Raw genomic sequence first — 15,867 nt, forward strand, 5'->3', positions numbered from 1 at the left:
GACAAGGGTGGAGGGAAGGTCACACTGGTAGTGAGATTGATGCTGGAACACTAAATACTTGGAACAACTGTATTATAAAGAACTTTGTAAACCATGGTGTTTACATAAAGTAAAATTATAAAAAATGAAACTGTGGTTTATATACTCAATGGAGTATAACTACTCAGTCATTAAAAAATGAATCTTGGGGCTGGAGCGATACCACAGCGGGTAGGGCATTTGCCTTGCACGCTGGCTGACCCAGGTTCGATTCCCAGCATCCCATATGGTTCCCTGAGCACCGCCAGAGGTAATTCCTGAGTGCAGAGCCAGGAGAGTGACCCCTGTGCATCTCGGGGTGTGAGCCAAAAAGAAAAAAAAAAGTCTTGCCTTCTGTTACAATATAGATGGAATCTGAGATCACTTTGCTAATCAAAATCAGTCAGGAAGTGAAAGACTTCTCTCAGGGTGGAGAATAAATAACAAAAGCAAGCAAACAAGAATTTAAAAACTATAGTATTTAATAGAGGGGGAGTGATAGAGTGTAGAAAGAAAAGGTGGAGAGAGTCAAACAGATAGCTGGATTAGCACTAGAAATTTATTTCTATATGTATTCAAAATATACACAGTAGTCCAAAATAGTGGTAAAACAACCCAATTTTTTTTCCCTTTACTATTTTTATTGCAGTATCAAGGTTTACATACTGTGAATTTTCATTCATACCTCATTCCAGCACCACAGCCGTCAGCAGAGTGCCTTCTTCCCTTCCCCAGGGTCCCACCCAGCTTTCCTCCCGGGAATGCGATCCACAGACAAAATCTCCAGTTCTGATGCTTTGGCCCTCTGTTATTTCCTTACCATGTTTCTTTATATCCCACGTGACAGAAAGATTTTTATTTTTACTGTGGAGGTGGTAGCACCCACAAGTAACAATTTTAGCACTACTCTGATGTGAAACATTTTTTTTTAACAATAAATTTATTTTTAATTAATGAATCACCATGAGGGTACAGTTACGGATTTATACACATTTGTGCTTATGCTTCCCTCATACAAAGTTCGGGAACCCATCCCTTCACCAGTGCCCATACTCCACCACCAGTAAACCCAGCATCCCTCCCATCCTCCCCAATCCCATCTCCCCCCACCCCACCCTGTCATTGTGGCAGGGCATTCCCTTCTGTTCTCTCCCTCTAATTAGCTGTTGTGGTTTGCAATAAAGGTGTTGAGTGGCCACTGTGCTCAGTCTCTAGCCCTCATTCAGCCCGCAACTCCCTTCCCCCACATGGCCTTCGACTACATTATAGTTGGTGATCCCTTCTCTGAGTTGCCCTTTCCGCAGAATGTGAGGCCAGCCTCCAAGCCATGGAGTCAACCTCCTGGTACTTGTTTCTACAATTCTTAGGTGTTAGTCTCCCACTCAAAACAACCCAATTTTAATTTTAAAAGATACACAATAAAGACAAGCCTAATTAAAGAGCCAAATACCTCTGAATATATTGTCAGTTTAAGTGGTAAATCTTCAACTTTTACAAAGTCTTCTTCATCAGATTTTTGACTTATGTTACCAGATTCAGCTTCCTGTAAGAAAAATTGTTATTTAACGAAGGAAATCCACTTATCTCTAGATCTAAACCAAAGTCCACACCAAGAGGTAAGGTGAACTCTCTATAATGGTAACTATCACAATTCTATCATATTTGGTCATCTTCTATGATAAAGTAGACTCCTGTACATAAAGTATACATCATAATTCTATATTTGACTTTTTTCTAGTCACCTCTATGAATAAAACAAAAATTAGTTTTTATGGGAAGAGCTATATACTTACAGCTAATAACAAAGACATAATAACAAATTTTATGTGACCATTTCATAAAACAGTTTACACCAGCTAATGTAAGAGAACAGTACTAATGAAAGTAAAGACTAAAATGAACTGAATTCTTATTACTTTAATATAAACACAAATCCATCAACCAGCAAAATATAATGAAACATACAGATTTTCAATATCAATTCTAGAGGCTCAAATAGCTAAGGTATGAATTTAGTAAATCACTTTTGTAAACATCTCACACCATCTTCCTGTAGTTAAATTCTTCGAGCTCTCCTTTTCCATATTTAATAACATATTATTCTACCAATTATCAAAGTATAATACACCTCTAGGTCTGCTCTCATAGCATTTCTCACCTATCTCTTTTCTTTTTCAGCTACTTTGTAATTATGCCTAGAAGACTCCTAATATAGCTTCTTACATGATTTACCTTGAACAGCCAACAAATAAATCTTCAAAATGACTTTGATCATTTCACATTTTTGTGCAAAAACTCCCAAGAGTGTCCCAACCTGAAATTTTGGATTCTAGAACCTCAATCTAGCACTTTCAATCAAATACCTCCTACAACAATTCTATGCAAGCAATAAATAGTAATTCTTTACTGATGCTTTTTTGTAAGCATCAATAGAAAATATTACTTGAATATTATTTCAGTATTATTAGTATTTCAGTAGAAGGTATTATGTCCCCTTCTAAGAAATTAAAAATAAATATACCTTAAATATATATAAATTCCCTAGATCTAAAAGTAGTTTTTCTTTTACATACAAAAAGTATGTAAAACATATAATCTAAAGACCAAAAAACTAACATACTTTGCAATTAAGTTGATTTAAAGGTCCAGAATAAAACTAAGTGAAATTATATCATACATGCATATCTCATTACATGTTTTTTCTGTCATTCACGAGATAATTTACTGTTTTACTTCCAATCCTAAAACATAAATTCTGTTTTATCTAACATTTATGCAATATTCTAAATAGTTAAGAAATCAAGAATGAATAATATATTAATCATGCTTTACCCTATCTAAACTAGAAACAAACCCTTCAAGGCTGTTACGTAAAACTCATCTCTAATTTTGGTTTGTAAGTTGTGAAGAGTAGTTTGAATAAGAAGTAAAAATACTGAGTTTTTAAACCAACTGCGAATAATCTTTTATACAAATTAAAAACTATGCATAGGAATGCTATGTAAAAATAATGACTAAACATTTGATATTCACAAATATTTAGATACATACATAGTCATTCACTAATACTGGAGATTCAGTATCAGGACTTCCAGCCAAAGAGCTTTCAGGAGTTTCCTGAGCAGATTTAACTTCTTTGACTCTAGGCACTACGGTTTCATTTTCATTTAAAGATAACGGCAAAGGGTTAGGCTGTTTAGATGAGTCAATGGTAGTAAGGGAATCCTTTTGGACAGCGCTATTTGAAGGTTGCTCATTTTCCAAGATATTGAGGTAACAGGGTTTCACAGGAGTGCTATCTTGGTCATCTGTTGTTAAAGAAAATTTTAACAGTGTAATGGAACAGTTTAACATTTTTGCTATTATACCAAATAAATGACATGTGCAAGAGTTTCAGCATAATTACAATCTGAAAGAAAATGACAAAATTTTCTTATCAGTTTTCAAATCATCTGAGATATTTGAAAAATCAGATTCTTAAAATTCAACTAATCTCTTTATAAAGCAGAATTTTACAGGAATGAATATCCAGGTATGGATATTTTAAAAGAAATCTCCACTTTTATACCTAAAGATATTTTCCCTGCAGAAATTTTGTTAATTTTTGTTTGTTCGGGGCCACAAAGAGATATTCAGGGGTTACTCCTAGATCTGCACTCAAGAATCACTTCTGGCTGTGCTCAGGATAACCATATGGGATGCTGGGGACTGAACCCAGGTTGGCTGCATGCACCCAGCTGTGCTATCACTCCAACCCTATGTGTGAAATATTTCTCAATTCTATAGAATAGACCTGAGGTTACCAAATGGTGCAAGGAGGGAGATATCAAGGTAGGAGAAGAAGAGGCATACTAGAAATGAATTAAGGACAGAGGTTGAGGTGTAGTAAATTTGTACATCAAATACCTAACTGCTATAACCACATTAAAAAAAATTATATATATGCATCATGCTGTTTGTAGAAATAGCCCTCACTGTTTTCTACAAAGGATTTAGGGAAGAAGAAAAAACAAACAAAACACCAGGAGTTAAGAGCTAGCTCAAAAGACTGAACACACGCATGGAACACATCTTAGCATCACATGGCTATCTGAGCCCCTGTTCATGTACCAAACACTTGTTAGACTCCCAGAACCTCATTACTCCCACCAACCACTGCCATGGAGGCCTGGGTATGCCTGGCACTGCAGGGCCTGAGCAGCACTGATCCACTGGCCAGGATAGTAGAGAAATGTCATTGATGGGGCCCTGGAGCACATGAGCACTGCTTAGGAGTCCTGTACCCGAAGAGCCCCTCTAAGCCCCTGAAACAGCAAATCCAAAATATTTTAAATCTTTTTAGCTAAGTATTAGATCTTGGTATTTAATCCCAAAGTATAATTCAGATAATCTTAAAATTTTGAACACATTTAAAGCTTTTACCTTTCTGAGTTGTGGGTTCTTGTTCTGATGGAAGATTTTTGTTGTCTGTTGATTTTTCAAAGTCATGTTGCAGAACCTAGAAAGAAAAAGATGTTAATAGCAGGGACTAAAGCAGAGGACACCATACAGGAAGTGGTCACTAGTGTGTGGTTTTTGTCCAACCTAAAATCCTATGTAAGGAATTGTAAAAGTAGCATTTACAAGCCAGGGAGAATGCAGAGTTAGGGGTGTGTGTATACGTCTAATACAGATTCCATCCAAAGCACCAAAGAGCCTCCTGACCATTACCAGGTATAATCTTGGAGATTCCTGAACACCAGAGTGTGGTACAGGTGGTCCTTGGCATCACAGAATCTGAGTAGCATTTTATCCTTGAGCCCCAGGACTGAGTGATCTGTTCTGGTTTGCCAAGAGTCCCTGACGGTCCTTGAGCACTGTTTAGGAGCCCCTCACCCCTCCAAAAAATAAAAAGCCCCTAAAAGCCCCACAAAACTCAAAACCTTCTAAAGATGTTTATGTAATTATAAAGGTATCAGAGACCAAAGGTTTAGGTGTATACTCAAAGAAAATTAAATTTAGAAATTGAGACAACTATTAAACTGATGTATAACACAAGACTAAGCAATAATCAAATTACTTAGTTCTATAGTCAGTAATGTTTTGGTTAAATCTAGAGTTTGGTTACATCTAAATTTCTGATAAAATTCAATTTTAATAAAAAGATAAAATTAAATGAAGATAATATTAAAAGAAGAGGAGATATGTCATCTAACAATCATCTCTATTTAACAGAAAGTCAATAGGTGGTATCAATACATAAATACACACTCATAAAAATGTTCATGATTGTTATCAGAAATATGAAGATGTGGTGTGAAAGGGAGAAGAAATTCATACAACGTATGGCCTCTCAAGCAGGTTGAGATTGAAAAGGGAATTTTTATTTTTTTGCATTGCTTTTAAAAAACTGAAAAAAAAAAAATGGGGGCTTTAGGGACCATACCCAGAAATGCTCAGGGAACCAAATGTGATGCTGGGGATTGAACTCAAGCTGGCTATGTGCCAAGGCAAGCACCTTATTCCCTGTACTATTGCTCCAACCCCCCCAAACAGCAATTTTTTTATACACTATTTTTATGTGAACTAAAAGAAATAGGAATGACTTAAAAATCACATATCTTAATAAAGTAGATTATAAGTTCTGAATGCAGCCCTCACCATCCCTGCTCCAATTAGTTTCACAGTTCTTACGATTTGTTAATGTGCATCCTCAATTGGGATTAAAGTAATTAAAAATGTAATATCTTTTAAAAGAATCAGCTATTATATAGCTAAAATAATACCACGAGGTATTTCTATCTATAATGAAATACCTGACTGTCATGTTCATTTTCTTCGGTAGCTTCAGTATTAGCCTGAAGTGAAGTCTGGACATCTACAGGACCCTCTTCAAATTCTTCTATTTCTTCATCTTCATTCTCATCCTCTCCACTTCCGTAATTAGTCAAAGCCTGAGTTTCAGCTTTGGACAAATCTAAGTTGATTAACACAATTTTTAAAGTAAAATTTTAGCATTTAATACTTGTTCTATTTATTAGCATTTCTGAATAGTGCAACTGCTAAATTACCTGAAATCTTATAAGTGTAACTTAATACTATAAGGGCAGGTAATTTGGTCAGGGTAAACTGAAATCCAAATCAGAGCTGACAATTCTCAATTAAGCATATTCACACAAGTGGCCTATATAGAATATGTAAAATTAATACAGAATCTTTAAACTTACTAATAGACACTGGACATTCTTCACTTTCTTCATCTTCCTCTTGGTCAGAAACATCAGATCTCACATTTTTGGATCTGTCACCTTTTAGTACCTCAGATGTTTGAGTCTGCTTAACAGTTTCAGTTTCATCCTTGTCCTAGACACAAATACATTTAATAAGTCCATGAAAGTATGTTTTTAAAAGGCTTATAATAAACATAAAAATAAAACATTAGGGGTTGGAGTGATAGCACAGTGGGTAGGGCGTTTGCCTTGCACGAAGCCAATCCAGGTTTGATTCCCAGCATCCCATAGGTCCCCCAAGCACCGCCAGGAGAAATTCCTCAGTGCCAAGTGAGAAGTAACCCCTGTGCATGTCTGGGTGTGACCCAAAAAGCAAAAAATAAAGAAACAAAAATTTAAAAAAAATCATTACCCAATATGAAATACAAAGAAACATTTTTGAGAGTTGTTTTTAGAAGAAAATAAAGTATGTGAGCAGGAAATCTGATGATCCCCAAACTTTGCTCTCAAAACATTGAGGAAAAAGTTACTGAAAATTTGACCTGAAGTTCAAAAATTATTGAATCATCCGTTTCAAAAGAATTTTAAATAAAGCACAAGTTAATCATAATCAGCACATACTTTGTCTTCATCATCAATTTCTCCAGTAGGGGATCCATGATCTCCTTCAAGAATCCTTTTGGCCTAAACGCAAAACAAGCAAAATTTAGAGGTATGGTTTTATATATCTTTTTTTTTTTTTTGCTTTTTTTGGGTCACACCCAGAGATGCTCAGGGGTCACTCCTGGCTTTGCACTCAGGAATCACTCCTGGCAGTGCTCAGGGGACCATATGGGATGCTGGGAATCGAACCCAGGTCGGCCGCGTGCAAGGCAAACGCCCTACCCGCTGTGCTATATCACTCCAGCCCCTGGTTTTATATATCTCAAACCTTATACTGAACTACTAAACTATAACAAAGGCTGCATTTTTAGACAATGATCCAAACAGTAAAATGTTTTCCTTTTTCTCTTTCTGGTTTTAGTGCAGTATTTGGCTGTGCTCACGGCTGACTCTTGGCTCTGAGCTCAGGGATTAGTCTCAGTAGTGATCAAAGGACCAAGACATGATGCTAGGGATAAAACCATGGTTGGCTATGTGCAAGACAAGCACCTTACCCACCACACTGTCTAATGTTTTCTTAAAAATGTAAATTTAAGGGAACAGGATTTAGCTCAGAGAACAAACTATTACTATGTACAAGGTCCTGGCTTCTATCCCTGGCATACCATACTACAAAATAAATTCAACTCTTTCATTTAAACCTTTCCAAAAGACAATATTGCTACATCACAACTTACTTGGATATAGAAGAGGCACCTCAAATTTTTAAGTTCAAAATAAGAATCATGATTCCCCTTTTCTTTCCTAAACCCCATTCTCCTTTAGTCTTCAAACACCTAATGTACCAAGTTAAAAAAATTAGGAACCAGCCTCTACTCTATTATACACATTAAGCCATTAGAATTTCTTACTGACTCATTTTCTACTTGGACTATACTTGGACTAAAGCTAGCAGCTTTAAAGTGAGTTTCATCTCTACTTACCTATAATTCTTGATCAAATATAAAATAAAATTATATACAAGATATGTCAGATATGTTACTTCCCCACTTCAAACTTTCCCAAAGCTTCCTATTATGTTTAGAATAAAATAAAAGCTCCCTATAAGGGTTATAAGGTCTCATAATTTATTTGGTCTTATCTCTATTACCTAACCTCCTACACTACTGTTGTTATCCTGTTTTTTTTTCTTTGCTTTTGCTTTTTGGGTCACACCTGGTGATGCACAGGGGTTACTCCTGGCTCTGCACTCAGGAATTACCCCTGGCGGTGCTCAGAGTACCAAATGGGATGCTGGGAATTGAACCCGGGTCAGCTGCGTGCAAGGCAAACACACCATAACCGCTGTGCTATCACTCCAGCCCGTTACTATCCTTCTTTGTTCTCCAGAATGTCCACACCTTCCTTAGAATGTATGTTCACCCATATTTTATCTTTATTATTATAAACATTTTTAGCTCTACCACCCCCATACCTTAGCTATTATTTCTTTAGACTTAAAGAGTCTCAATACTGTCTATCTATAAAGTCCTGATCTTTTATTATGGTTATATCTGTTTTTAAACTTAGCAATGCCCCCTCACCCCCCAAATAAAAGTAGTGCCAAATACATAGTCTGACTTTAGATTTCAGGAAGGTTTATCATATGGCCTTTGAGCCTTGATTTGCCTTTTCTCTTATGATGAGAGGATCAAGAAAAGGGGACAGGTGCTGGAGCAACAGTACAATGGGTAAGGAGTTTGCCCTGCATAGAGCCGACCTGGGTTTGATCCCCAGCACACCATTTGGTCCCCCAAGCATTACCAGGCATGATTATGGAGAGTGCAGAGCTAGGAGTAAGGTTGGAGCACTGCTGTGGGTGTGACTCAAAAACAAAAACCAAACATACAAAAGAGAACTGTATTCATACACAAACTGTAATGACCCCTAACAAGAAAATGTTATTTACCTCTTTGGCATAAGACTGTATAACTCCAGCAGCTTCTATTTTCCTTTTACATCTTTGTTTAACACTTATACTATTATTATCCAGATCTTGCATAAGCTTAAAGAAAGCTAATTCGTTAAACAACACTTCTGATATCTCTACAAGAAGATCTTCTCCACAGTCTTTCAGTTTTCTGCCAGCAAATTTTGCCAGTGAATCCTATTCAAAGACAACCAAATAACGTTATGATTATAGTAAATTTCAGTTGTGAGTAGAACAACAAGTTTAAATGACAATTTTTCATCTAAAGAAACCAAATTTAAGTACTGACAAATCTCAGACTGTTAAACAGCTGATATTACTGTGAAAAAATAAATAGGTTAATATTATTAAAGAATATTATTATATAGGAACTGTGCTAAGCTTGAGAGATTTTATGTGATGCTGGAAAATGAACCAGAAAACTTTGTTCCTCTCTATTATATTTCATTATCCCAAAGGAAAAATTTTAGTTGGCACAGATTTTAGATATCAAGTTAAACAAAATATGATGCCAGAAAATGGAAAAAAAAAGTCGTAACCAGATGGTACATTTTTGTGAATCATAAAAGTAAAACTTCTTACCTGTAATATACTTCCAAGTTGTTTATGAAAAAACTTTACAAACTCTTTGCTCTCATCATTTTGTTGAGTAAGAGTCAAAACCATCCGTCTTACTGAAGTGAGGAGTTGAGTAGAACAAACTTCATCCATGTGTTCCTAGAAAAAAATCCAAAATTGATTAGAATATAAACTTACCAAATATTATTAAAAGTACCAATACAGATGAGACATAATTTCTCCTGTAACAAATGCTTCTCAACATTCGGGTACATGTTAAGAAATATCTGGCCTTAAAAATGGTAAAACTTCCACTCTATGCACTAAAAGTTTGCAAACTTCGAGACAAAGCAACAGTATAGGGTGTAGAGCACTTGCCTTGTATGCGGCTGTCCCCAGCACCCCATATGGTCCCTTCCTAAGTCCCACCAGGAGTGATCTCTGAGCACACAGCCGGGAGTAAGCGCTGGCACTGCCGGTGTGGCCCAAAACAAAACAGAGTTTGCAAACCTTTGGCTAAAGAGACTGTACAGTGGGTAGGGTGCTTGCCTTACAGGTGGCTGACCTGGGTTTGATTCCTGGCACCCTTTATGGTTTCCTGAGTGCCACCAGAAAGGATCCCTGAGTAAAAAGCCAGTCCTCAGCACTGCCAGGTATAGCCCAAAAATAAAAAACAACTAGAACAAAATGATATGGAAATTTTTAAAAACTGAAAATAGAAATACTCTGACTGAGCAATATCATGCCTTGGTATTTATCTGAATAGAAAGGGGAGAGGGAGGGTCAAAATGGTACCAAAGTAGAGAAGTAGTAAAGTACATGGCTTTCATTCGTGAAACCTGGTTCAAACCCTAGCACTGTGAAAAAACAACAAAAACTCACCAAAAATCTGTAAACATAAATCATAACTGGTATCCTCAGTTGATCTAGCCACTAGTTGATCTAGTGGGGCCAGAGTTTGATCTCTGGCAACAAAGGCCCTGAGCATCACAATATCTCAGGACATAGCATTAATCTGGACAGAGAATTGGAAGAATTACAGCACCCCTGAAATCCCCAGGCACAACCTGGGGTTTCCCACCTCAATCCCCACCCCAAAACATAAATTCCCCTTGGGGCTGGAGCAATAGCACAGAGGGTAGGGCATTTGCCTTGCACTCAGCCAACCCGGGTTCGATTCCCAGCATCCCATATGGTCCCCTGGGCACCACTGGGGTAATTCCTGAGTGCAGAGCCAGGAGTGACCCCTGTGCATCGCTGGGTGTAACCCAAAAAAACAAAAAAAAAAAACCAAAAACAAAAAACCCCATAAATTCCCCAAAAACCCTAAGGATTAAACTCATTGAAACAAAACAACAAAACTCACCAGCAATAATAGTCCCTTATTTGCAAGACATCAAACACCAGTGGAAGAGTAACATTAGATACACGAGTAAGTAGTCAGTTATTATGAGCATTTTAAATATCTACTCTCCCAAGTTGTTACCTTTTCGGGGGATAGTGGGATGCAGGGGCCACCACCCAGAGTTGCCAAAACCTATTATCTGGTGCTTGTGGGCAGCAATACAAACACATGACCACTGACCAGTCAAACTCATGACCTCATGCTTGTGAGGTCAATGAGTCATCCCCTGGGCTCCCGTTTTATGCCTTTGCACTGTCTGAAGTTATCTTAAGCTGGTGTGTACATCTCTATTTAAATGTTTCCTCTTTAGAAACCTTTAGGGAAGGTTAATTAACCATTTAATCTAAAATGAACACTCTTAGTCACTATATTTAAATTTTCTGTATGGCACAAGCAACTAAATCATATACATTTACTTCTGTGTTCTATATTTAAATTATTTTTTTTTAAATTTGCTAAGTTACTTAAAAAAATTTTGTATGACCCAGAATGAGCTGAGAATATAATATAGTTCCACAAAAATAAAGGTTTGAACTTGTTCACTACTATGTCCACAAACCACATTCTAGAAACTTTCTTAATAAGCAGCAAATGTGTGTAATTTTAAAAAATATGTATTTTGAGGGAGTTGGAAAGAGTACAGTGCATGTGGCCAACCTGAGTTCAATCCCTGACATCCCATATGGTACTCCGAGCACTGCCAGGAGTGATTCCTAAATACAGAGCTAGGAACACCACCTGGACCTCACCAGATATGGCCCCAAACCAAAACAATACAAAAAACCCCAAAACCTAATAAAACCAAAATGAAAACATAGTTTTGATTAATAATAATGACTATCTTTGTGTACATTAAAAAAAGTGGCAGGGTGTAACTGCATCTCAGTGATTCAATTAAAAAAAAAAAAGTGGCAGGGGGCTGGAGCAATAGCATATTGGGTAGGGCATTTGCCTTGCACGAAGCCGACCAGGGTTCAATTCCTAGCATCCCACATGGCCCCCTGAACACTGCCAGGAGTAATTCCTCAGTGCCTGAGCCAGGAGTAACCCTCTGCAACACTGGGTGTAACCCAAGAAGAAAACGAAAAAAAAAAGAAGGGGGGCAGATTAAAAATATTATTTCTTACCTTCAAAAAAGGAATGACTTCTTTCATTATTGCTTTTATTTGCCGGTCCAGCTGCTGAGTATCTATTCTAGGACATGGGACAGTAGAAACTTCATTCACAGGCTGTTGTGGAGTATGATTTTCAACAGGACTTTCTATTTTCAAAAAGAAAATTTTATATTATCAAAATTAAGTTTTAGGTCTACACAAAATTCTGAAGTATTAAATATTAACAATTTTATGCTGAAATAAACCAATATGTAGTACTAAGACCCTTAACTTTCAAAGTGGTTAAAAAAAATAAAACTATTATAGGTAAGTTAGGTTTTCATATAAGAAATTATGATTTTAATCAATTCAGAACACACCTTCTAAATTAACTGTAGCTGTGGCAGCAGCACCATCTTCAGCCTCAACAATTCTGCAGGAACATCTTGTATTTGCGTTACTTTCAGTCTCAGTCTTCATACGCTCATATTCTCTCATTCTAGCTAATGCTTGATCTAGGTGAATCACGGTGTTACCTGCATACAGAACAAATATATCTCTAAATAAAAATACATGAACACAGTGAAACACTAGTGATTAAATTTCAGGTACAGCTCTAGTTGGATAACTGGCACATTATCACATTTCTTTAATCTTTAAAAATCTCTATAAAGCAAGAAACAGTGCCTTCATTTTCAAAGAACTTACTTAAAATGTCAAGGATTTCAAGCAAGTGAAATGTAGGAGGAATTTAAACTCAAATTTAATAATCTCTAAGTATATATGTTTGTGTTGTGTGTGTATAATATATAATACATAAAATATGTTTTTTTACTACAGGTATATATAACTACATATATATTACATATAAAATCTGTATTTTACTGTGTTTTATCTAAAACAGTACCCTCATTTTTAGAGAATATAAGTTAAAGATCTCATAGCCAGTAAAATGTAGGAGCAGGGATCTGAGCTAAGATCTATTAAATTTTGATATTCATGTGTGTATATATGTATACTCATATATGAAACATATGTATTTCACAACATGCTTTACAAAAAGGTAAGCAAAAGGCCTAAGAATGACATTTCCCAGTTCTCCTTTGTTCTCAAAGCCAGTGGTGAGTGATTAGGAGAAAAAAAAAAAACATTAGTAAGTGAAACACAACTTTCAAGTGGGGAGGTAACTTAGAAATGGGTATAACCTAAGGCAGAGTGGTTAGCTAAAGCTAGTCTCTGGAAATGAGTTCACTAGAGATATTCAGATATTCCTTACTCATCAGGTTAAGGCAAAACTTGATCCTTTGTAATAAAGAAATGCCTTTACAAAGAACTACCTAAATTTTGTTCCCATTATATGAACTCTAATGTGAACAATTTACGTGCCTAAAGTCTAAATGATGAAATACTTGACAATCTTTTCAAATCTTACACATTTTCCCCAAAATCTCCATTCCAAGTCTAAAAGTAGGATTCTTTTTTTTTTTCTAAATAGCTTATGCAACACAAGAAACTTATTTTGTTTTACTACTAATGACAAAAATGTAATGTGTCAGGGGCCAGATAGTTGTACTGATACTGAGTCTTGTCTGTCATGTGTAAGGTTGTCTAAGGACTACTGAGAGTGGCCCCTCTAAAAACAAAACAAAAATAAAATGCAATGTGCAGGGGGATTAGGGATGGTTCAATAGTAGAGTACCTGCCTTACCAATGTGAGTCTAAGGAGGTCATACTCCATCCCTAAGCACTCAATATGGCACTGGCATTTGAAATCCCTTAGGTCGAAACATTCGTGTGTGCAATTACCCTGATCAAGTGTTTGACTCCTAGTCATTTCAGAAACAACTATAATTAAAAAAGGAAAATTTTAACGGGGGAGGGGGAAGCAAGTGTAATGACTCAAAGTTGCCAAACTTTTCCACTTAAGACTATTTACACTGTCAGCTTGTTTATCATTACAAATTTAATACTAGCATTGAAAACGTAGCTGGATGAGGAATTGATACCTGAGCAATCTCATTAACTAGAGAGATGAATTTTCTCCCTTAACATTGACGCTAACACTTTTCTAAAGTCCTATTACACATATTAGAAAGGTCTATGTTTTTCTCACATTAATAAAGCAGGAAAGCAGGACCTTCATTTCCTTTGTAGAGTCAGAAATATGAAATGATTTGCCAAAGGTCAAAGAATTGACAATTAGTTTAGACAGATGAATAATTTTAATTTTGAGTGTTCTACTTTCTTGCCTTTCTAAACCTTACTTCCTTTCCAATGAAATTCAAGGACTGTATTTAAAGTCACGTTCTAAGATCATAAAAATTCTGCTTACCTAGATCATCTGTTGCAAAAGGCTCAAAATTTGAAGATACAGACATGACGCTAGCATTATCAGCATCATTTTGCTCACTTATTTTATGTGTTTCTCTTTCAAAGTTCTTCTCAAAAGTTTCCTAAGTTAGTTTAAAAAATAAAGATCACTAATGTTCCTTAAGAAATTATGACTAATACTAAAATTTTAACAAAGAAACTAAGTTTTTCCATAAAAGTATACTTAGTAGTACTATTTGTTAATTACAGGAATATCCCATCTAACCATGACTGTAATATAACCGTGTCACATTAAAATATTAAGTAATCTTATACTTGGAAAGAGTTAACATTCTAAATTATGTATTATTAAGAAAATTGATCTCTAAATCACAATAATTTATATCTTATATATCAAGAAAAACATAACACCATCATTCATATTTTTAAATCAACTTTATTGGAATACAATATACATACAACGTACCTGTTAAGTACAATTCAATAAATTTTGAAAAATATATATTCCCATGTAACTGCCTTCCCTAAAAACCCATTTTTTAAGGGAAAAAAACCCCCCAAAAACCAAAAAAAAAACCACCTTTTCACCAGTCATAAAGTTCTCTATTACCTCTGCAGATACTCTCCACTATATCCCAGCTGCCTGATTTCTGTGATGACTGATCACATTTGCTATACCTCTAGAACTTCAAACCATTCTATTATATGCTCTTTAGCATCTGGGTTCTTTCCTTACTGTTTAGAAATTAATCCACAATCCTGTGTTTTAGATGTCACCTTCATTTAAAATGACTACATGGTGTTCCATTTTAGAGATATATCCCTATCGACTTATTGGGTTAATGTCTCATTTTGAAAGTTTCAATACTAGTGGAGTTAAGAACACTAGTGTCTTAGTGTACAAGTGTTTTTGCAGACGTATGCTTCCAAGATAAAGCTGTAAAATCACCTGCCAAGTTTATGTTTAAGACTGATAAATTGTTTTCTATCATGATGTACAATTTTATAGCCCCAGAAGCAGTGTTTTAGTTTTTTCACTTCACAACAACATTATTCTTAATCACTTTAATTTCAGCCAGGTGGGCAGTAGTTTTTTTGTACAATGCCCAAATATCTACTTTCTCAAAGCAAAATTCAAATCTCTTGACCACATTTATTGATTTGCTTATCTTCCTGTAGTCTGGATTTGTCATGCATATAGTAAACTGTCAGATGGATAACCTGAGGTTATTTTCTTTCTTCTCTTTTCTATTTAAATGGGTAACACCAGTGGCGCTCGATTTGCAATCCTGTTGGTGCTCGGGGGACTATATGGATGCCAGGGATTGAGGGATCAACCCCAGGTTGGCCATGTGCAAGGCTAGCACCCTCCAAACTGTACTATTACTCCAACCCCAAGGTTATTTTCTTTGAATTTTACCTTTTGAAAAGTAGATTTCATCATGTATTTTGGAACTTCCAAGTAAGGTACAAGGGATGATACTTGCCCTGACTTCATGAGCCTGGTGGCACAATGCTTGAGCCTAGCAATACCGTGCTGCTCAGGTCCAACAAAGCTGGGGGGTTGGTGGGGGAGAGGAACACGGCAACTTGATGGTGCTGAGGCTGGGGGTCTGTGGTCCCTGGGACAAGTTAAGTTTAGCTCCAGCCCTTTTGCTACTTCCCCAGCCCAAAAGAATT

At 36.2% G+C, this 15,867-nt stretch overlaps 1 protein-coding gene across 7 annotated transcripts in view; it reads right to left on the reverse strand.

Annotated features, from left to right (window-relative positions):
- The window catches only part of PCM1 (pericentriolar material 1), a 100,017-nt gene that overhangs the window by 11,111 nt on the left and 73,039 nt on the right, over window positions 1–15,867 (reverse strand). For 6 of the 7 annotated variants that reach the window (XM_055124562.1, XM_055124552.1, XM_055124564.1 and 3 more), the window contains 11 exons: window positions 14,189–14,309; window positions 12,237–12,392; window positions 11,890–12,023; window positions 9,382–9,516; window positions 8,779–8,976; window positions 6,849–6,911; window positions 6,225–6,360; window positions 5,814–5,974; window positions 4,441–4,516; window positions 3,070–3,326; window positions 1,469–1,561 (listed from right to left, as the gene is read on the reverse strand). In XM_055124562.1, the coding sequence (XP_054980537.1) occupies window positions 1,469–1,561; window positions 3,070–3,326; window positions 4,441–4,516; window positions 5,814–5,974; window positions 6,225–6,360; window positions 6,849–6,911; window positions 8,779–8,976; window positions 9,382–9,516; window positions 11,890–12,023; window positions 12,237–12,392; window positions 14,189–14,309 (1,530 nt within the window). The remainder of the gene's footprint in view (window positions 1–1,468; window positions 1,562–3,069; window positions 3,327–4,440; window positions 4,517–5,813; window positions 5,975–6,224; window positions 6,361–6,848; window positions 6,912–8,778; window positions 8,977–9,381; window positions 9,517–11,889; window positions 12,024–12,236; window positions 12,393–14,188; window positions 14,310–15,867) is intronic. The other variant, XM_055124555.1, reaches the window with a different exon arrangement.

This window comes from Sorex araneus, chromosome 1, assembly GCF_027595985.1.
Source record: "Sorex araneus isolate mSorAra2 chromosome 1, mSorAra2.pri, whole genome shotgun sequence".
NCBI classification, from domain to species: domain Eukaryota; kingdom Metazoa; phylum Chordata; class Mammalia; order Eulipotyphla; family Soricidae; genus Sorex; species Sorex araneus.